Source organism: Artemia franciscana, chromosome 19 (assembly GCF_032884065.1).
Source record: "Artemia franciscana chromosome 19, ASM3288406v1, whole genome shotgun sequence".
NCBI lineage: Eukaryota > Metazoa > Arthropoda > Branchiopoda > Anostraca > Artemiidae > Artemia > Artemia franciscana.
In genome coordinates this window covers 11,461,427-11,483,259 of record NC_088881.1, presented here as the reverse complement: position 1 = coordinate 11,483,259, position 21,833 = coordinate 11,461,427, and the positions used below count along the sequence as shown (strand labels likewise).

At 34.1% G+C, this 21,833-nt stretch overlaps 1 protein-coding gene across 24 annotated transcripts in view; it reads right to left on the bottom strand.

Annotated features, from left to right (window-relative positions):
• Positions 1 to 21,833, bottom strand: part of LOC136039286 (uncharacterized) — a 287,308-nt gene that overhangs the window by 52,185 nt on the left and 213,290 nt on the right. For 8 of the 24 annotated variants that reach the window (XM_065722888.1, XM_065722877.1, XM_065722876.1 and 5 more), the window contains 5 exons: positions 21,186 to 21,342; positions 20,603 to 20,788; positions 16,146 to 16,196; positions 6,666 to 6,797; positions 1,849 to 2,031 (listed from right to left, as the gene is read on the bottom strand). In XM_065722888.1, coding sequence (XP_065578960.1) covers positions 1,849 to 2,031; positions 6,666 to 6,797; positions 16,146 to 16,196; positions 20,603 to 20,788; positions 21,186 to 21,342 — 709 coding nt within the window. Of the gene's footprint in view, positions 1 to 1,848; positions 2,032 to 6,665; positions 6,798 to 10,824; positions 12,201 to 16,145; positions 16,197 to 20,602; positions 20,789 to 21,185; positions 21,343 to 21,833 lie in introns of those variants that run through there. The other 16 variants (XR_010620405.1, XR_010620404.1, XR_010620410.1 and 13 more) reach the window with 4 other exon arrangements.

Sequence of the window (21,833 nt, the reverse complement as noted above, 5' to 3'; positions counted from 1 at the left end):
AAATGGATGACATATACTTTGATCAGCTCATCAAGGTCTATCGATTGTCATTGAAAAAAATATTCTATCTGTCTTAGTTCAAAAGTTGACTTTTTTGCCGGAGGCCAACTTTCTAACATCACCACTTAGAAAGGAGCAAAGGATAAGCTCTAATTTCTTTAGCAATGAGAGAACTTTTAAAGTTTAAGAGGTATATCTGATACCATTTCTCTATTGCAATCCCAAGTAGAAAAAAAAGAATGGTAAAGTCAGCTGAAATCACGAACAGAAATGGCTAGAAACAATAGATGGCAGCACTTTCCGACCCGTGGGAAAATCGCACTTTTTTGTTTCTGTAAATTTTTCTATTTATCACTCAAAGAAGATATATTGGCTGTGGGGCCGGGGAACTACCGCATATATTTAACACTTATAGATTTTAGTCCATCTTCAATTTGAAACTGGTGCCTGCCTGCTTGCCTGCTAGAACGGAGCTTTCCACTCGAAAGCAGAAACATGGTTTGATGAAACGAAAGCTTGGCTGCACAACTTCAGATACTCCTCTCTGACATAGGCTATATAACTCCACTTCACTTCGCACACCATAGGCTCTGGCTCGAGGACAAGCAAAAACCATCCTTTTTGGCCCCAGGCAAGAGTTCTACGGAGCTTTCCAAAATGTAATGTCATATTCATCAATCCGGCCTGAGGTCCACACTTTCCGTAAAAACCGCATAGGTTAGACCCTTACCAGTTTCCAGGAATAAGCTGAGATCGGCGGCATAGGAAAAAAAATAAACAAAAAAAAACCGGGACAAAACCAAAGTGTTGCTCTCGCAACACAATTAGTGTCGTTTCTTGACTTAAAGGGCGAATAACGACTATAAGAATTATTAAGTTTAAGGCGAAACTAATAATTAAACACAATTCTATTTTTCTTATTCATGTTGATTTTGTTGGTGTTTAAGCAATACACGACTAGAGGTTAAGGATGACTATTGGCTTAGATGAATTAATAGGTGTGGCATTTTCTCACTGTGTTGTATCTACTAAAAGGTCCTGTTTCTTCACCTTATACACGAATCAAGAAAAGGTGAAATTCACTTTTCATAATTTTTTTAGAAGTTTTATAAGATACACGAATTTAAGACCCTCATTGTACCAATCAAAACCTGTCGTTCGGCATCAAATATTATTGTGATGTGTCATATACCACATGCGGTACGTATATGGTATACCCCGTTCAGATACCTACAACTAAGAATACACTCAACGCTCAAAACTACCGCTAGGAATATTTTCTTCCTCTTAAATCCTTTCTTTCAAGAGCAAGGACAATCTATCACCTAAACTACTCGTTCCCAACAATTTTAGCCCTGTCCCACCAAGATTTTTCTAAAATCCAGATGTCCCTCGTGATATTTAAATTTTATTATCCAAAATCTTACACGTTTTCACCGGAAAGAAGCTTAAATAGCTACTAACTTGGTAATTTTTTACGGGTCGGTTATTTTTTGGTAATTTTTTAGGGTACACCTCTTAGTATACTTTATTCTAGTAAATTTTTTACAACGTTTGACGTTATCGCAATACTATCATGTAACTTTTTTGCTCTTTAAATGTACATAATGTGACGTCAGTTAGTCCCAAACCAATAGTTTTTTTTTAAAAGCAAAAACTCTAAAGTATAGGCAGCTGAAGGGCGTACGTCCTGCCATTGACCCAACAAAATAGTGCCAGGCCTCAACGTTGGGGCCTGCGCCCCAAAATGGGAATCACGGAGAGTTTTAGTATAAAAGTATTCTTTTTGTTATGGGGTGATTTAATTAAATCCTAGCTAAAACAAACAAATTAAAGTGGCTCACATACCGTCATACTTTTCAGGTCTTCCTTTTTTAAATAAAATTAATCCAGGCGTTGTCCTAAATCCATATTTCTTAGCAATCAAATGATCTTGTATCTTAAAAATTTCTATATCGTATTCCAAAACATCTTGATCTATTAGTTCGAGCCTCCTAAGTACCCTTTGGCTCTCATCTTCTTCTTCAGTATCTGGAAGAAATAAATCAAATGAATAAAAAAAACATGACTTACAAACAATTGATTGTGTTACAACTAGTTTTTGGTGAAAAAAATACAATTGAATCAGAACACTATGTAACTTGAAATTGAAAGAATTTGCAAAACGTAAAATAAGCAATTACTTATAATCTCATTCTGCCGGATAACGCTAGATAGCGTTATGTCTTTCTTTTTAGAGAAAAATTTGCGTTTCCTCTATTATGAGTCTACCATATTGTTTCGGCTCAGTGCAATAAGAGCGATTTAAACGGAGTGAACGAATTGAATGATCGGATCCTCTCTTTACTGAAACAATTGAAACATCTGAAAAAATTGATACAAGAAGTACAGTATTTGGCAATACCAATACAATAAGAAAACTTAGAAGAACCAATGCTGCCACGTACGGGCGACCATGATCGATCTGATGACCATGCGATGCCATCTACCACGTCCGGGGCAACATACAAACCAGATACAATGTCCGGAGTAGACGATGATACGACGACCGGTTCCGCTAGAAAGGTTACTGATGACCTGATGACCGGCTACGCTAAAACTCAATTTCCAGCAAAGAAATCACTTATCTCAGGAGCTCCAGGCTCAGAACGTATCATTGCTATCCGGCTCAAAGTTTCAACTGCGAACCTGAGCATCATCCAAGTTTATGCGCCAGGTTCTTCTTGTAGCGATGAAGGCTCAGAGGAATTTTACATCCAACTCCAAAGCCTCACAGACTCCATTCCAAAAAAAGACATAACTCTTTATTGGAGACTTTAACGCAGTAGTGGGTGCAAATTCCGACGGTAATGAAGACGTCATGGGAACATTTGGACATGGTACCAGAAAAAGAAGAGATTAGTGCATTCTGGAATACTGCCGGGATAACGAGCTGGTAGTGGCCAACAATCTTTTCAAACACAGAGAGCAACTAAAAGTAACGTGGAGATCACGCGGTGGAACCACCAAAAAAGTCATCGATTATGTACTCGTCCCGAAACACTGGAAAACTAGCACACTAGACGCAGTCGCTCTTGCAGAAGGAGATTTTAACAATGATCGCACACTGGTAATGGCATCTTTCCGCCTCCGTCTGAATCGGCAACAAAACTCCAGAAAAAAGTCCCGAGATTCCGTACTGAGCTTCTGAAAGAGAGGTAACTCGAAATCGTTAACGGATGTATCTCAATTTGGCTCTCAAAACCCTTTTAGAGAATTTTTCAATGAATCTAGAGGAAATAGGTTTAGACGGCCTAGTCGATAAGAGCACCAAGATCTCCATAAAGACAGCCGAGACAGTCCTGCTTCAAAAAGCCATGGATCTCCGATGAGATCATTCAACTGTTTAAATACAAGCGTGCTGTTGCTAATAGGCAAGACCCAGAAAGCAGAGACATTTATAAGCATCTTAAACGACTAACAGAAAGGAAGATCAAACACACTCTAACCGTGTACATTCATAACAAATTGGACCAATGCGAGCTCGACTTCCGAAAAGGCATTACCCATGCCGTGTACAAAAGAAAACGAGAGCTATCAAGGCGAAAAACTACACTTCCAAATTTACTCCTAGCTAAAGACGGGACTCCTATCAGCGACGCAACGGGAATAATAGAGAGATGGAAACAACATTTTCATGAAAAGTTAAACCCCCCAGTCAATCTTGACCCTACCGCTCTTAGGAATTCAACCATCTCCCCATTAGAACCAAACCCACAACCACTCAGAAGCGAGGTTAAAGCTGCCTTGAAGTCACTCAAATCAAATAAATGACCTGGACCAGGCTTTCGACTTAATTTGGACAGAAGGCCTTTGGCATAAATTACTGCATTGCGGCGTCTCGTGAAATATCGTATAACCCATTCGTAACAGGTATGAGCGGTTCAGAAGCTAAGTAGAAACAGTTAAGGTAACGATCGAAGAACTCTGAACTTCTGTTGGTGTTTTACAAGGATGAATCCTCTCACATCAAACGTTTAATCTCTTCTTCCACTGTGTAATATCGCATGTTCTAGCAACCAATCTGGTTATGATAGGAGGGACCATAATAGACAAGCTGGCATACGAAGACGACATTGAAACGCTCACTGGATCTGTCTCTAAACTCCAAACCAAAGCAGAAACCTGGAAGTAGTTACACGAACCTTCAGGATGAAAATCAACGGGGATAAAACGAAAGCCAAGCGCGTGTCAATGTTCAATAACCCATCCACATCAAAAATAAAGCTTAATAGAGTGAAAATAGAATGAGTAGACAGCTTCACATGCCTGGGGAGCCAGATCACGAGCAACTATAATCACTCAGTGGACATCAAAAGACACCTCGCTCTGGGTAGCACCAGCTTCAGAGCTTTGATGCTAATATGGAAGCAAAATCGAATCTCCGTGAAGCTAAAACTTAAACCATTCTGCTCCATCATCATTCTTATAGGTAAGCATGGCTGTGAAACGTGGACAGTAGGACTAGAAGACTCCAGGCGACTCGCCACGTTTGAGACAAAGCTGCTGCGTCGAATTGCTGGAATAACATACGTACATTGAGTCTCAAATGTCAACCTACTCAAAAGACTGCAGTATAATGCTACCATTCTGAACAAGATCTGTTTCTAACAATTCAAGTGACTTGGCCACAACCAGTGCATGTCCAACGACCAGCTACCGAAAATTGCCATCGAAGGTCACATCCAGGGCTCCTGTCCTGGTGGTCGCCCTCCTAAGCGCAGGAGGGAGAATTTCTTCTAATGCAACCTCCCTGGTCTTTTCAGAATGGCACAAGACAGAGAGCCGTGTAGGCAACAAATACATTCGCTTGCGAGGACAGAGGCCACGAGACGACCACCAAGGCCGGATGGGACTTAGTGAAGTAAATCAATAAAATATACGAGGCTCTTCTCAGAATTCTTTGTGTTGACATTTGTTAACCCTTACAGAAGTTTTTTTTAGGCTTTTACCTGCCACCTACCTTCTGAAAGTATCTGAGGGTGCTTATATATCTAAACATGTTAAATGATGCACAAAATCAATTATAAATAATATACTTAAACTGTTTTCTCCAAAACGTGTAATGTGGAAACCTTCACTATCCAGAATTGAAACGATTCCCTTTAAAATAAGTTTGATTTTCTAAAAATATAATTTTATGACTTGTTTACATTACTCTTAACAACCTAAACTGTTGCAGAAAACATATGGCTATGTGGGCATTTATAGTAGCTAGCTTACATACAGAGGGGCTGTCAGAGTTCAAAGAGTGAAAAACTAAGCAAGTTTTCAATTGAATCGGATATAGTTCTTGCTGAAATTTGATGAGCTTGTGTCAAAAACCAAGCGCATATTACAAACATGAGTACCTTGGGGTCTCAAACTGGAACATTTTGTTGTTGAAGTCTATTACCTGAAGTGTGTCCGCCTCGCTACTGCAGATCGTAAAATGGCAAAGTAAAAACCGTTTGATCCTAAAAGATCAGTCCTAGCTTCAGTTAAGGAATGCCCATTATGGCAATCAGTGGCTATTAAAGCCACCAAAGACAAAAAAAAAATCATGTCGTATATCTATTCTTTTGCTACGGTACCCACTCTGAGCATAATATAGCTGAAGCACATATCCGCAACTGGAATGACCACTTTAAAGAAGCTTGTGCAAGGACAGATAAATATGTAAATAAGGCTGTTGAAGAGCAGCACTTATTCCCTGATATTTTAAAGACTCTGAGAAAAACCTACTTATCCCCACCCACTTTAACTAAAGCAAAATCCAACCTAGCGCCGTTAACTCCGACTTCTGCGGCAGCATCAATTTTTAAAGGATATAATAAATAAAACTCAACAGCAACTAATGAACACAAGACATGTCTCGTGTCGTGTCAGACACAATGAAAGATCGCCGAGCTTCGGAAATTATCTGCTAGTATAGTTTTATAATTATCTGCTAATTATCTTCTACTATAGAATGTGATATTCAAATCACGGGTTAATAAGGCAAAAATTTTATAAATAGATTTTGAGCCAACTTTCTCCTCTTGCATAGTTTAAGTCACGGTTACCAAAATGCAAATGTAGCTATAATCACTAATTACAACCTTCATGAAAATCAAGGTTTTTCCGTAATAAAAGCACAAAAAACCTTTTTATTCCTCAGCTGTGTGTTTAATATTTTTATTCTACAAAACCAAATTCAAATCTAAGACTTTTCTTGTTCATAACCAGTCCAAATTATTTCATTTCTTTAGGTTTTTCCGGTGCATAAATATATCCTTTTTTGGCTCAAAATTAGCAATCTTTTGAACTGACTATTTTTATTCTTTTTTTCTATTGCGTTAATTAACCAAAGAAAAGAAGAATTTTCTAAAATTTCGCACTCCATTTTCTGTGAAAATGTTTCTTGGAAGATAAATGTTGAAAACACAAAACGAGCTCTCCTAATCTCCTTTTTTAATCTGAAAAGGAGGAGTGGTATAATTTAGTAGTGGTTTTACCCTTGGATAAAAATAAGTATAGAAATAAGAGGTGTCTATTCTTCCATTAGATAGCCCAAAAGCACTAGTGCCTCGGCCTTATTGTTATATTTTATTCTAATAATGAAAAGTTAACTTTTTTCGATAATAATAATAATAACACAAACTTACAGAAAATTACTGCAATGTAGTCTCTTTCTGTTACTAGGTCATTAAGGGTTGTTCTTGAAATATTTACTATGCTCTGCTCATTACGATTTTCAAATATCCAGTCTAATACTCTTTGCTCTTCAGAAGGGTCACCTGTAAAATAGGACACATTGATTATCGCAGGGCTAGATGTCGGGAGCTCACTTGAATCAAACCTCAAATTTTCAAGAATATTAACGGTTTTTAGTAAAACTAAAAGAAATAAACTTTTTGTGCTTTGAGCTAGTAGTGTGTGTCTTTCTTTCTTTGTGTTTGTGCGTGAGTATTTTAGTGATTTAGTAACTTAGTAATATTGTAATTTAATGTGTAAATTTTAATAACATTGTAAGAAATAAACTTTTTGTGCCTTGAGCTAATAGTGTGTGTCTTTCTTTTTGTGTGTTTGTGCGTGCATTATAATTTTTTTAATTGAGTGTATTATAATTTATTTGTTTCAAATTGCGCTTAATTCTGCTTGGCTCTTATTTGACAGAGAAAAATTTAATATTTTTAATATTTTATTAGAATTACAGCAAATCTTTCATATCCAATGATCCAAAAATCCTGTATATCTGAAATTTGTTTTTTTGACAATGAAAAGTAGAAAAAAAAGAGAAAGAGTTTCTTTTCAAAATTCTAGTGGGAGAGGCTTATTACAACTTCGTGTTTATTAGTTGCATAAATTATAGGTGCTGAAAAAGTAATTTTTATTTTTTTTAGAAAAGTCTTGTTGGTTCGCCCGCGACCCCACACCCGGAAATACAAATTTAAGGCACCTAAAGAAAAAGTTATTCGTTCCTCACCCTTGAAAAAGGTGGTTATTTTCTATAAACTCTCGTTTTAATAGTAATTTTATCTAAGACTTTTAATTTTTTAGGCATTTTTTCTTTTGACTTCGAAAAATTCAAAAAATTAACGATAAGATGCCCCAAACGCTGAACAGAACCTTAGAAATTGTATTTTTGAGGCAAAATATTTATTGTTTAATTTCGTTTTTGTGTTCCGCTGAAATTTGATTTCAGTTTTTGTTCCGCTGAAATATATGCTATACTCCCCTCCCCTCCCATCTTTCTATGTCTATGATTTTCTAAATTTTCCCCCTCCCCTAGTTAGATTCGTTTTAATTTAATTTTAACGCCTAAATAAAAAAAATTTATTTATTTTATGAAAACTTGATTTAGTTTAGAAAAGTATTATTTACATGCTGTTTAGTATGGCGTTTCACACCCCCCCCCCCGTGCGTTTAAGTCCTTACATGCCATATTAGTTACACGCCATTGTAGTTGTGTCCCTGTGTCCCACCTGTGAATATAGATAGATACATATATGTTTTTAACTACGTAAAACTTGCGAATATACAACATTCTTCGCTGTCCCATTGTCTGTGCATATAAATAGATTGTTAGGTTTACCGACTCTCGAACATGCAACATATAACTGTCCATGGGAAAAACAATCCGTATTCAGATCTATACCACATTTTCCTAATGTGGAAAATGTTTCTAATTTTTCTAATTTTTCAAATTTTTCTAATTTTTCTCTTGAGCTTTGTTGATGGTGATTGGTAATCGAATATTCCGTGTTCCCGTCGTCATTTATATATCCCCCTTGTGCCTCCCTGGCGTCCCCGTTGTCTTCAACACAGTTGTGTCCCTGTGTCCCGGTCTTCATTTATATTCCCTGTGTCCCGGTGTCCCGGTCGTCATTTGTGCCCCGGTGTTCCGGTCTGTAATTTCTCTTTGAGTGTCCCGGTCGTCATTTATATTCCCTGTGTCCTGTAGGCGTTTTGTCAGCGGAAATAACAATTTTATGCGTATCAGTTGGCATCAAATCGATTGCTGTTTTGTAAAGGCGCACTAAATCATTATTTTCGTGGAAAAGATGTTGCAATGGGGAAACGGTAGTCCTTTCAACGTCGGGAGAAATTTTGCAACGTGCATTCAATTCAGACTTTCTATGAACAATGTTCGATCTTCACTGCAAACTTCAATGTATATTCAAGATAATCATTTGTTTTAAACTTCAGCTGCACAACTCTTGGATTTCCGAAGCGTGTCAAAGAAATTACACTTTCAACGAGCACGGAGATTCGAAAAACATCAAAATCAGTGTCCGTTTTAATAATACCTGCGTACTCGGTTCTTATGATGTTAGCCCCAATTTCCATACTATTAGGTATTGTAGCTACTGCTGCCACTGCAGAATCTTAATCGACCATATGGAATACCAGTCCATTTCGTCGACTAACAATATGTTTCACCTTGTAAGCAAGGCAAGGCTTCTTCACAAAAATAACGCTAATTTGTAGGTTTTACATATTAATATTGTCAGAAATATTTTTAAGTACCACAGGAATGAGGGGATTGGCGAGCTGGTGTTAATGGCTAGATAACTGGGCTTAAACTCTGCAAACGTGTTTCCTGTTTTTTCAACTAAAAAATTAAGTATCCGGACATATTCGCTGAGGCACGAGGTCACTATTGTAGGGGGGGTCCATTGGAAAAGGAGGCACGTCCGATGGATCAAGTATTACAAACAGCGCCAAATCTTCCTTTTCTTTGAGGCCGCATAGCAGTTCAAGAGTGTCTTACAAAAGCGATGACGCTGGATGTAACCCTCTTTTCCTCTCAAGTATGTCAACCTTTTGTACAACTTTGCGGGTATCAATTGCCTGCTGAATTGTTTCTTTTGCGAAATTGAGCGCACACCATTATCACAGTGACTTCATCCTTGGTAATTGACCGTTGTAAACATTTTAGCACCGGAAAGACATAAATAGAAGTCGCTATGTATATAATATAATATCTTCTCCGAAGAGTTGATGCCATGCGCAGTCAATAATCATTGTCCACACGCCAATTTGTCAGTGAGTGCACAGGTAATTGGTGGATCAAGTCCGTCCTGGAACAAGGGAAGTGTAGGGACCCGCTCACATATTACTTGCAATTTAAGGGAGACTAAATATCGGCAGGTACGTAAGGCCCTTACGGTGTGTTCCTCCCCTCTTCTGTTGGTTGCCTGAGACACCTGCAGAGCACTGCCAATGCACCTTAATTGCTCTCTCACTACCAACACATTTTAAGAATTAGGAATATGGATGGCGCAGTAGAATTACAATTTTGGATATTGTTAGTTAATAAATAAGTAGAAACATCACTGCAATTCTCGGAGTGGGAGATTAAGAACCAGCATACCACCAAACAATTTCGATAGATTAACTGAAAAGATAATACAGCACCTTATGTGAGTGAGCAAAAATATCCAATTAATATATTTCATAGATAACAATCTGTTATTACATTTATTGCGTAACTTTTATAGCCACTTACAGTCACTACATTCCACTTTAACCTATTCCAAAGTTAATCCGGCTGATAATAAGTAGTTTACCAGTTAAAACTCGGCTCCAGTTTTCTTCCATCTATATTATTGACATATTTTCCTAGTGTTACGATTTTAGCAACTAAAGATCTCCTGCTACCCTATATACACAGAAGTTGGTTATCAATACGTATGTAGGCTACAGATTACTATCTCAAGTTTCATGAATCATCTACATGAATTTCAATGATTATTCTGAGCACCAAAATTATTAAAGAATGATCCGACCACTGCCTTATAGTCTTTACTGATGGTGCCATCTATATTACTTTCCTGATTATCCTGAGAACCCTAATTCACCTGGCCACCCTCCCAAATTTACTTTTTTTTACTGTTATAAGACATCATTTTTTAGTAATGAGAGCTTTACTTAATTTCCTTTGAAAAAGATATTAGAGAAAAAAATGTTCAATTGCAAAAAGGCATGATAATTATGATGTGCAAGGGTTGATTAAAACATATCATTTGTTTTACGGGTTCTTCAACAGGTAGAAAGGTTGATAAATACTTTTCTAGAGGTTAGATTAGTAGAAAAACAAAACAGATTTGGAAAACATGCAATGACCAAAAAATTTTGATTTTAGGAAAATAAAAGGAATTGTCTTTAAGTCAAAATTTAAAATTGAAATAGAGCCAAAAAATTGTTAATGAGGTTAAATTAAGCTAAACGCTTCAAATCGAGCAGGAGAAACTTGGTACATATCAAAGATCGGTTCATGCTAGAAAAGGGAGGGGTCCACACAAAGCAGAACACCCTTACCCTTTGTAGTGATATCCTTGTCAAAATCCGACAGAAACAGAGAAATTAATCCAATAAATCCTTGAGTTTCTCTGAAAATTGTTTTTGATTTGGGATTCTGCCTTTGAGCAGAATCCCCACTTACAAGTTTTTTGATTTCTTTTTTAAGGCTTTGACTGGCACATGTAGGGTCTTAACTGGTCGGAAATGTTTTTTAATTTTTTCCAAGACGTTTTTTCCAGCAGTTTTAATGTGAGATCCCAGGGTTTGAAAGACATTTTCTTCTGGTTCATTTTCTTCCTCATCTGGTATACCATCATTATCATCATCTTCATCAAATCGATCAATGACCCCGTCATTATCATCATCATCGTCTAAATAGTCTGGAATCCCATCTTTGTCACTGTCATTTTCCAAAATATCGGGAATGCCGTCGTTGTCGTCGTCTTCATCAAGGCTGTTTGGAATTCCGTCACCGTCTGTATCTAATTGATTGCTGTCTGGTACGCTATCTCCATCGTCATCATTATCAAGCTGGTCAGGGACACCGTCATTATCATCATCATCATCAATCTGATCTGGTATACCATCACCGTCTGTGTCTGCTTCAGTACTATTTGCTGTGCCACTTCGGTTATTGTCGAGAAGTTTAGGTACTTCTTCATTATCATTATCTAAATGATCTAGAATACCGTCCCCATCTTTGTCCAGCTCTCGAATATCAGGTGAGTCGTCCAAATCCTCTCCATCATCTGCATTTTTAGTGATATCTCTGTTATCAACATCATCTTCAAGGATGTTAGGTACTCCATTACCGTCGTCATCCTTTTCTTCTGAATCTGAGATTCCATCTCCATCATCATCATTATCAAGAAAGTCAGGAATACCATCATTATCATCATCAATGTCTAGATGATCCAGTATTCCGTCACCATCAGTGTCTGCTTCCAAAGGGTTTGACAATTTTTCATTATTATCATCATCATCATCATCAATAATATCAGGAATGCCATCATTATCGTCATCATTATCTTCATGATCTGGTATTCCATCGTTGTCAGAATCCTCTAAATTATCCGGGATGCCATCACCGTCATCATCTTCATCTAGATAGTCTGGAATTCCATCACCATCTCTGTCTCTTTGAAACACATTAGTAACTCTGTTGTTATCACCACCTTTTTCTAAATAATCAGGTACGCCATCATTGTCAGAATCAATATTAAAATCGATCTGATTCGTTATACGATTCGCAATCCGACCACCGGTACAACACTTATACTGCACCAGGAGCTTTGGGTCGTTTTTAGCTGGTAATCCAATTATTTGGCAATAATCTCGCAGCTTTTTAGCAACCTCCGATGGTTTCTTGGAAGTGGAAGTGGAAGCAACTTCATCTAGACAACAAATACAAATAAATTGAAAGTCAATAATTTCAGTAAAGTGTCCATCACAAAGAATAAGCACCAAGTTACTCCAAACTCGAAACAGTTCTAGCTATTATATTGATATTGAGTAAATGATATTAAAATCAGGTAATAGTATTAAGAGGATTAAAAAAAAAAAAAAAAAAAAAAAAAAAAAAAAAAAAAAAACAGAGTATAGAAAAATAGCACATCTAGAGAAAGATTTGAGCGATTAGAACAGTTAAAATTAAGGAATGAAAACAGAAAAGGAGTACATCCAGAGACAAACTTCAGTAATTAGAACAGTTGCAGGTTCGTAATATCTAACTAGTTTGTGTCCTTTTTTATTCAAGTTTTAGTGATATTATATTACGATCTATGTTATTTATCTTTGCCGTCATAATTATTATTATTTATTATTAATATCATAATCTTTTTTATGATTATCATTACAATTGCTTACTTAAGCAGAACAAAATATTGACAAAAGTGAAGTATTGAAAAGATGAATGAAGTGTTTCCTTTTTTTGTAAATATAATTTATCCATTAGCTAAGACAAACTGATACTTTTATTTCCAAAAAATTAAGTAACGAGAAGGAAAATCACACCCTGAAGCACTATAAAATAACTAGTTTACTTAAAATTACAACTCTCATTCTCAAATAATTGTATAACTTTGTCAAATATATCAAAAATCTCTTTCACCACACCCGTAAAAGCACGGGAAAGTCAATAATTTCAGTAAAGTGTCCATCACAAAGAATAAGCACCAAGTTACTCCAAACTCGAAACAGTTCTAGCTATTATATTAATATTGAGTAAATGATGTTAAAATCAGGTAATAGTCTTATGAAGATTTGAGAAAAAAAAACAGAGCATAAAAAAAGAGCACATCTAGAGAAAAACTTGAGCGATTAGAACAGTTAAAATTAAGGAAAGAAAACAGAAAAGGAGTACATCCAGAGACAGACTTCAGTAATTGGAACAGTTGCAGGTTCGTAATATCTAACTAGTTTGTGGTCTTTTTTATTCAAGTTTTATTGATATTGTATTACGATCAATGTTTTTTATCTTTGCCGTCATAATTATTATTATTTATTATAAATATCATAATCTTGTTATGATTATCATTACTATTGCTTACTTAAGCAGAACAAAATATTGATAAAAGTGAAGTATTGAAAAGATGAATGATGTGTTTCCTTTTTTTGTAAATATAATTTATCCATTAGCTAAGACAAACTGATACTTTTATTTCCAAAAAATGAAGTAACGAGAAGAAAAATCACACCCTGAAGCACTATAAAACAACTAGTTTACTTAAAATTACAACTCTCATTCTCAAACAATTGTATAACTTTGTCAAATATATCAAAAATCTTTTTCACCACACCCATAAAGGCACGGGAGGGCTTTCTTAAGCCATTCAAACTTCCTAGACAAAAATGTCTTTCGTTTTTTTTTGGGGGGGGGGGGGTGGTGGGGCGGGTTCTAAATTTGAAACCAAGGTAAGTTTATTCTAACCTAAATGAATATGTAAAGCTCTTTTAATGGGTGCAATTCAAATACAGTTCCACCCTGTATAGGTTGCATCTAACTGCTTTAACCAAAGATAAACAAACTCTACCTTTAAGCTTTATCGAAGCAATCAGTATTTAATTCTCAAAGCACTATAGAAATTTCTTTCAACAAAACATCAAGGAAAACACAGTGAGTAACAGTGCCGATTCAATTACCATAAATTTCTACTTAATAATTAAGCACCAAGTCTTTCAGAAAGCGATAATATGGCATAAAACAACAAATATCCGAACCAAAATATACTTGACTTTGAATTACGTGACCTGTAGGTAAGCAGTACTTATTTTTTTTTTTCAATACTAGCAAACGGGCTGCCGAATCTTGTGATCTTTAGAATATTTTCTACTCAGTGTTTAATACCCATTCTTGTATACCGTTGATACCACAGCTTAATTTTGATATCAATAATACCAATTTCAATATCAATTTCAATAATAAATTTATATTTCATTCTAAAACTAAGTTTGGAAGATAAATTTTGCTTCTGCACGAAAATCTCATACTAATTTGTAAAATTTTATCGACATATCATTTAACTATGATGCTTTCTGAAAATTTGATTTTAATGTGATATATGGTTCTGATTTCTGTTACATCTCTGCTTGGTAGGTGGCCATTTTCGTAACTGGCCTTAATAATACAGCTAGGACTCTGTTCCATAATGATAAATCCCCAAGGATTTGTTTTTCCATTTTTCTTTCAATAGGATGCAAAAAAAACAAATCTCGAAATCCAGAAGGCGATTTGTTTTGCATCTTTTCAATGAAAATACAAAAATGGTTTCTACCGCAGTATTTATAACTGTATTCCTGTTCGTTTTGAGCTTCATTTATTCATTGATATTAATTTCTGTTCATTAAGTTTGAGTTATTGTATGTGCTAGTTTCTGCTAGTCTTATGTTTTATTTTGGCTATTTACTAATCTCCAAAAATTTTATTGTTGGAAAAATTTTTTATTTAAATTATTACCAGAATAAGCGTAGCAAATGGTCATATCCTGAAAATTTGAGATTTACTTTTATATTTGACATGTAACGATATTGCTCTGACACAAAACTGAGCTTCAGAAACAGTAGCTTTTCGTATTTTTTGAAATTCTGAGCCCTGGATTCCAATTATCTACCAAACTTTATTAGAAACCGTTTCTTCAGGAATTAACTCAAAGCGAATTTATACAATAGAATTTACTGAATTATTGATGGTATCTTTATTGATTTTATAGAATTTATTAAATTAACCAGTCGACAAGAATTTTACCATCTAGACCTAAAACCTTATTTCAATATTGAAATTTTGCATTTGAATAGAATAATGGCATTTTTATCACTGTCTTATTATTGATATTTAACACACTTCCTTAAAATAAACTAACACACTTCCTTAATAAAAATAATAAAAATAACACACTTCCTTAATATTTTTACATATTTGATAAGTATACAATGAACACTTCTATTCCGATGAATGGGAAACAAAGCTTTTGTTTGTTAAGAAAAAAATTGTCTTCCATCTTAAATATTTTCATGTTTCAAGAAACACTCTATTCTTGGTACACTATGTACAATCTAAATTCTTTGTTTTACTCCAATCTCTACAAAAAAAGAGTTCTATCTTTTCTATACTATAATGAATAAACAGAATTTAGGTTGCGTGGGATGAAGTATAAGAAGAGACACCCAGCACTGACTATTTGAAAAACACCTTTGCAAGACACTTATCTCAAGTTTGAATTTTCTCCCGAGGGAGTTATACCTAATAACCCGTCTTTTGATTCCTTTCAAAGGAAGTCCAATAGACACACCTTTAGGGAAATGACCTATTTAAGAGGCTATTTAGGAGAAAAATCAGACTATACATTTTTACCAGCTTGATATGGTGAAAAATGTCACAAGAAAAACAATCAGCAAATTGGCACATTTCAAAGGTAAACTCCGGCATATTTTGAGATAGAGCAAACACATGCAAAAATTTTATGTATTTTTTACATATAAATCTTAAAACAAATTTTCTGTTTCTGTTGAAAGCAAACTCTTAGTCATTTCTTAGAAAATGTTCTTAAAATGTTGTGGGTTAAAACTGATTCTGTTGTATTTTATTCCATGTACCAATAGACAAAAGAGAAAAAACGAATCGGCTGCATTCGAAGTTTTTCTGCTTTGGCACCTCTTATGGACCAAGAGAGAGAAAAAAGAATACAAAGTTTACCTTCGTTAAGCTACTATGATAAATTATAATTAAATTTTCAATTTAAAATTTGTCCTAGCGCAAAGCACCAATACAATGAAACTACAATCAAATTATCTTTTAAGCTTAAACACAGCAAATTAAAAGCACATGCAAAAGTTATGCTTACTCTTTAATACGACAAGCCATTTAATAACTTTATCTTCATCCGTCAAAGGACCTGTGCATAAAGGAAGAGTTTTTAAGAAATTAGTCTAAACTAAGGAAGGGGCTACGCACTTTCTTCCAGAAATAAAAATTATATTTCAAATGATTTTCAAGCATTTGTTTCTTATATGTATTGAATATTTTTTTCTTATTCTTTGAAGAGAATGAGGTATCTTCACAAGTTTTATTGCTGTGTTATTTTTTAAACATTTATTCCTTTTTTTCTTTATGACCCGTCTTTTTGTTTTATGAAACGAGTTTTCAAACAAATAATTATAACATTAATTATAATGGTTATAATTTAAAAAAAACGATTGGGTTAATTATAAGACCCTATTAGTAATTATAATGGTTTATACCATCCAATTTGAATATGGCCCGCTTTCTGTGATTTCAAGTATATTTTTATGCATGGCTAAGTTTTAGTTTTGTGCCCTTACCTTCATTTCCCCTTTTGTACGTGTTTGCATAAAAGAACCCAATATGTAATGGATATGTTAAGGAATTCAACTTTATCATATTTATCCAACACTTGAATTACTGAAATTGTAATCTCTACTTCTTAGTCAAATCTTTTGCATTGAAACATATGTATTGTTCCAATACCACTACACTAGGCGTATAAGAGAAATTTCAAGAATTTGTTATTTCTAAATACAGTACATTTGTTGAAGAATCGAGAAAAATCCCATAAGGTACCTCTTACACAAATTAGGTTCAGCAGAATGCTCTTATCACCTTTAGATAGGTTTCATTTTATAGTATGTTACTTTAGGCTATTTTCTGCAATTTTTTCTTATCAATTTTATTTTAGGTTATTTTTGTTTTATTTCTGTTTTTTTTGGTAGCGTATTTTTTCTGTTATTTCGTTTCTTGAATTTTGGGGCAAGATTCGTTAAGGGGGGGAAGGAAGACTTTGCTGAGTATTGAGAACAAGTTATATTAAAACCCTTAAAAAAACCTTTTCCATGTTTTCTTTTCACATAAGTTATAAACCCCAGGATACTGTAAAAATATGTATTTGTACTTTTTAGTAATTTTTCAACACTTTTTCAATGTGTGTTTGTACTTGTTTTTCACCTAGAATTTAAGTTGCTAACATCGCTAGATTTTTGGATTTTTCCAGGTTGCTTTCCATCCATTTCCTAGCTTAAATATTTTCATAGATATATTTCTTTTCCCGAACGGCATCTATGCTTATCGCCTGATTTACCAAACGGCATCTATGTTTATTACCTGATTTTTTTTTCACTGGGAAAAACAAATGAAAAAAAGTTGATTGTGTTTGCTAAGGTTTTAAATAGAAATAATCCCCAGTTTTTCTTTTCTTATATTTCTTTTGTAAGGATTATGAATATGTCTCTATGTGTGGAACAATAAAACAAATGAATTCATTTTTCTAAAAATTAAAAAATAAGTATCTTTTTTTATTTCATAAAAGAGCCGCAACAAATTTCAAAACCTTCTATCAGGCTGTAGTCAAGAATTTTGAAGTGAAAAAGCTTTTAAGAATTGATAGCTTTTAGGCTTAAATGTACGTCAAAAAAGTTTAGTTAGAAATTACAACCGCGATTTTATAATGCTAACTATGTCCACATGGTATAAAAAAATGAACTGAGAGAATCTTGTAGAAGTTGATTAGTTTGAGAATTGGAGCAGAGCCAACTTTGGAAGACATGTAATTCTTGATATATTTAAATACAAGCTGGGAGAGGGGTTTGGGGAGAAGAATGAAACAAAATAAAATTTTAATGGTGCTAGTAAAATCATTTTTTGAAAAATACTCCATTAAGATAGAGTTACAAATATCTTAGCTTTGAAGAAGAGAGGAAGGGGCTCCTCTGTTTCTCTTTTATAGAGAATATAAAGAATAGCAGTACTGTTATCGTTTATCACGGGAATGTTTCTAAGCCTACAGACACTATTGCTAAACATACGAGGTCAATATTTATGGAACAAGGTTCAACTGAATCTAAAAACAAAATTATTCAAAAACAGAGTAGCAAAAAAGGAACATAAATATAAAAAATTAATTAAATATATTAAATTATATAGAGCGCCATTAATTTATCTTTTTGGTAATAAGTATTTGTACAGAGATAGTAACTAAGGAGTTATCCAAAGCTAGGTGAAGCATTAAAAAAATCAAAATTTAACGTCATGTATGGCATTAAAATGGCTCATGAACATCAGCGATTAAAATCAGATAGAAGTCTGGTACAATTTTCCTTAGTTTTACAAGAGAAGCAAAGACACAGGTAAGACTTACTGTTATGCAAATAAGATTTACAGAGACTTACTTAACTCTGTCAACAAATTCTACATTTCAACTTTGATCTGTCTTAATTTCAATGTCAAGCAACTTTGACAAAAATGATACATGTCTCCTGCTTTTACAACTGGCATTGACATAAACTTAATACGATAAGCATGCATCTTCATCTTAGATGCATAGGATATCTTAAAGTTTTAGCTCGCTCCACTACCTTATTTGTAGGCAAGATTTCTCTTCCAAAAATAGTAAAAAAAAAAATTTAATAACTAACGTCTTATTCTAAGACGTTGCATATTCAAAAATTCAGGCCTAGAACTTGGCCACAGAAAGGTGTTAATACCCAAATAATTAAGCTTGACAGAATCACTAAAAAGTGTGGAACATGCGTCGATGCTATAAGACAACGAAGTAATAGCCACGCATTCCTCACATAGACATTCTATACATGCAACTAGTGCTTTGGTTTAAAACGAGAGTATATTTTGGTATAAACTTATATGGGGACTTGTATATAGACTGATAGAAACTTATTTTTACAGAGACTTATTATGTAGAGATTTATTACTGACTTAATGTAGACTTATATTAAAGATTTATATAACTTATATTTTACTCTATACTTACATAGAGTATGAATTTTGAAAGCTTGAAAGAAAAAGAGGGATTACTGTCCTATACTTGGGTGCTAAACGTGTGTTAGTCTATTTTTTTATGTGTAAGCCTATGTGTAACATTAAATGAACTTTGCTAACATGGCTAAATTTCCCAACATGGCGAACACATGCTGAACATGGCTAAATGATTGTGGCTAACAGCGCGAAATAAAAAACATTTTAGGATTACTAGGGCAGCCGGTAGTCCCATGTGTAAAATTAGTTGAACATGGCTAACATGGCTATATTTTCTAACATTGCTAACAAATGGCTAATTTGGCTAAACTTGCTAACAAAACATAATGATCTGTGTTTTCAATTCTTTTCAGAATCAATGATGACAAAAGAAATAAAAAAAAAACGATTACAACTACAGTCAGTAATTTTATTTGTTACATGAAATGAACTTGGCTAACATGGCTAAATTTGTTAACACAAAACATAATACTTTGGGCTTTCTGGTCTTTTCAAAATCAATGATCACAAAAAAAGAAAAAAAACATATTAGGGTTACTAGGGCAGTCTCTAAGTCTATGCATAACATTAAATGAACTTGGCTAACATGGCCGAATTATCTAACATGGCTATGTCTAACATGGCTATATTTGGAAAAAAAAGCAATTGTTTTATATTTTCCATTCTTTTCAAAATCAATTATGAAAAAAAAGAAAACAACATATTAGGATTACTAGGGCAGTCAGTAAGCCTATGTGTAACATTAAATAATATTGGGTAACGTTTCTAAGTTTTCAAACATTGCTAGCACATGGCTCAATGAACAAGGCTAACATGGATAAATTTGCTAACAAAAATTATAATATTTTGTGTTGTCCGCTCTTTTCCAAATCAATTATGACAAACATAATAATGAAAAAAATATTAGAATTTCTAGGGAAATTGGTAAGTCTATGTGTAATATTAATTGAACTTGGCTAAAATGGCTAAATTTAAAAACATGGCTAACAAATGGCTAACATGGCTATATAAACATGACTCGAACCTTCATTAAGCTTTTTGATCAGCTTAACCAAATGCCTGTTCATAGTTCATAAGATTCAGAGGTAATGAGTCTGATAATTCGGATCCTTTTGATGATTAATCATGAAAATGTGGTGAAAGTCCTCTTAGTTTACAAAGACGAGCGTTTTCATCCTTCATTAATTTATTATCAGCGTTTATTAGACTAAAATGCTTTATCATAGCTTCCGCTGATAGCTCTACAGTCGGTGTATTCATTATTATCATTTTTTATTCTTTGTTACAAAGAATCATTTTCATCAATTAGTAACCATTATTAATTATTTCAAGTATTGTTTAAGATTGAAAATATTTTGGAATATTGTTTACTAAGAACCTTATTTTCGTTACAAATTTAAAGATAATAGTCAATCTAATTTCTTATCTTAGCATCAAATTTCTTTCCACATTTTTCTTGTTCTACATCCATTTTACATTCTTTCATTTTTTAGAAGAAATACCATTCCAAATTACCATCATATATAGTTGGCGTTCCCTGTTCGAAGAAAACAACAGCTGGGAGCTGTTTAACACCATGCTTTTGCGCAATGTTCACAGCAGTTGATTTAACGAAGCCTACACCAACATGTTCTGCATCATCATCAATGTTTTCAAGCTCTTGAAGGATAGCTTCGCATTTTTCACCGCAGCGAGAGTCATCTAAAATAGAAAATACAAATTTGGAGCAGATTGCAGGAGTAGGTGACAACACTGACGTACAAAAATGAACGTTCTTTGACTCATCAAAGTGCTAAAATCTTAAACCTAAGATCTTACTTCGTTTTGCCCAGGTTATTATTTTTGTTTCATCAAAGTACAAAAATCCTACAGCTTGGTACTAAATTGAATATGGACCAAAATACTTTACTGACAATCTCATCGAAGTCCATAGACCACTGAACAGCGTAAAATGAAGAAAGATGAAATCAATGTGGATTAAATTGCTTATGCTTCATTTTTCTCTGAGCATATTTAAACTTGTTGCATATTCTGAAGAGAAACTTACTTCATGAAAATTAACTGCTCTATCAGCTCAAAATAAATATTTCAAACTTACAGAAATAAACAGCAAGGAAATCTTCGTCTGCAATCATATTCTCAAGGGTTTTTGAATCAACTGCTTCAATAACATCGTTACTTGCTTCTTTGGTTGCAACAATCCACTTGAGTACCATTTGTTCATCCATTAAATCACCTTGGTATTGAGTGGATTCCTAGAAATGATTAAATAAAAATATGAAACGCAACCTAGATAAATTTAAAACAGCACGAAAATATAATGAGTCGTAAAGACGTGAAGACCTTGACATATTTGTAAAATCTGTTCCAAAAAAGGATCCTCTTCTTACTTCTGGTGTTTTTTAGTGTTTAAAACGATTGGCTGAGACAATTCCAACTTAGTGAGACCACCTCAAAGAGTAATTTTTAGGGCTTTAATGCCATAAACTAAACGGATAAATACTTTATGAGTCAGTTTTGTAATTGTTTATAAAAAAAAGCGACTTTATCGTACTTTTGCTGGTTGACCTGCTTTTTGTTTGTCCCTAAAATTTCAACTGAAAATAGGGTCCGACAGCCTTATAGTTGATTTCTTTAGTTTATTTCAAGTAAATTCAGTTGATTTCTTTAGTTTATTTCAAGTAAATTCAGTTGATTTCTTTAGTTTATTTCAAGTAAATTCAGTTGATTTCTTTAGTTTATTTCA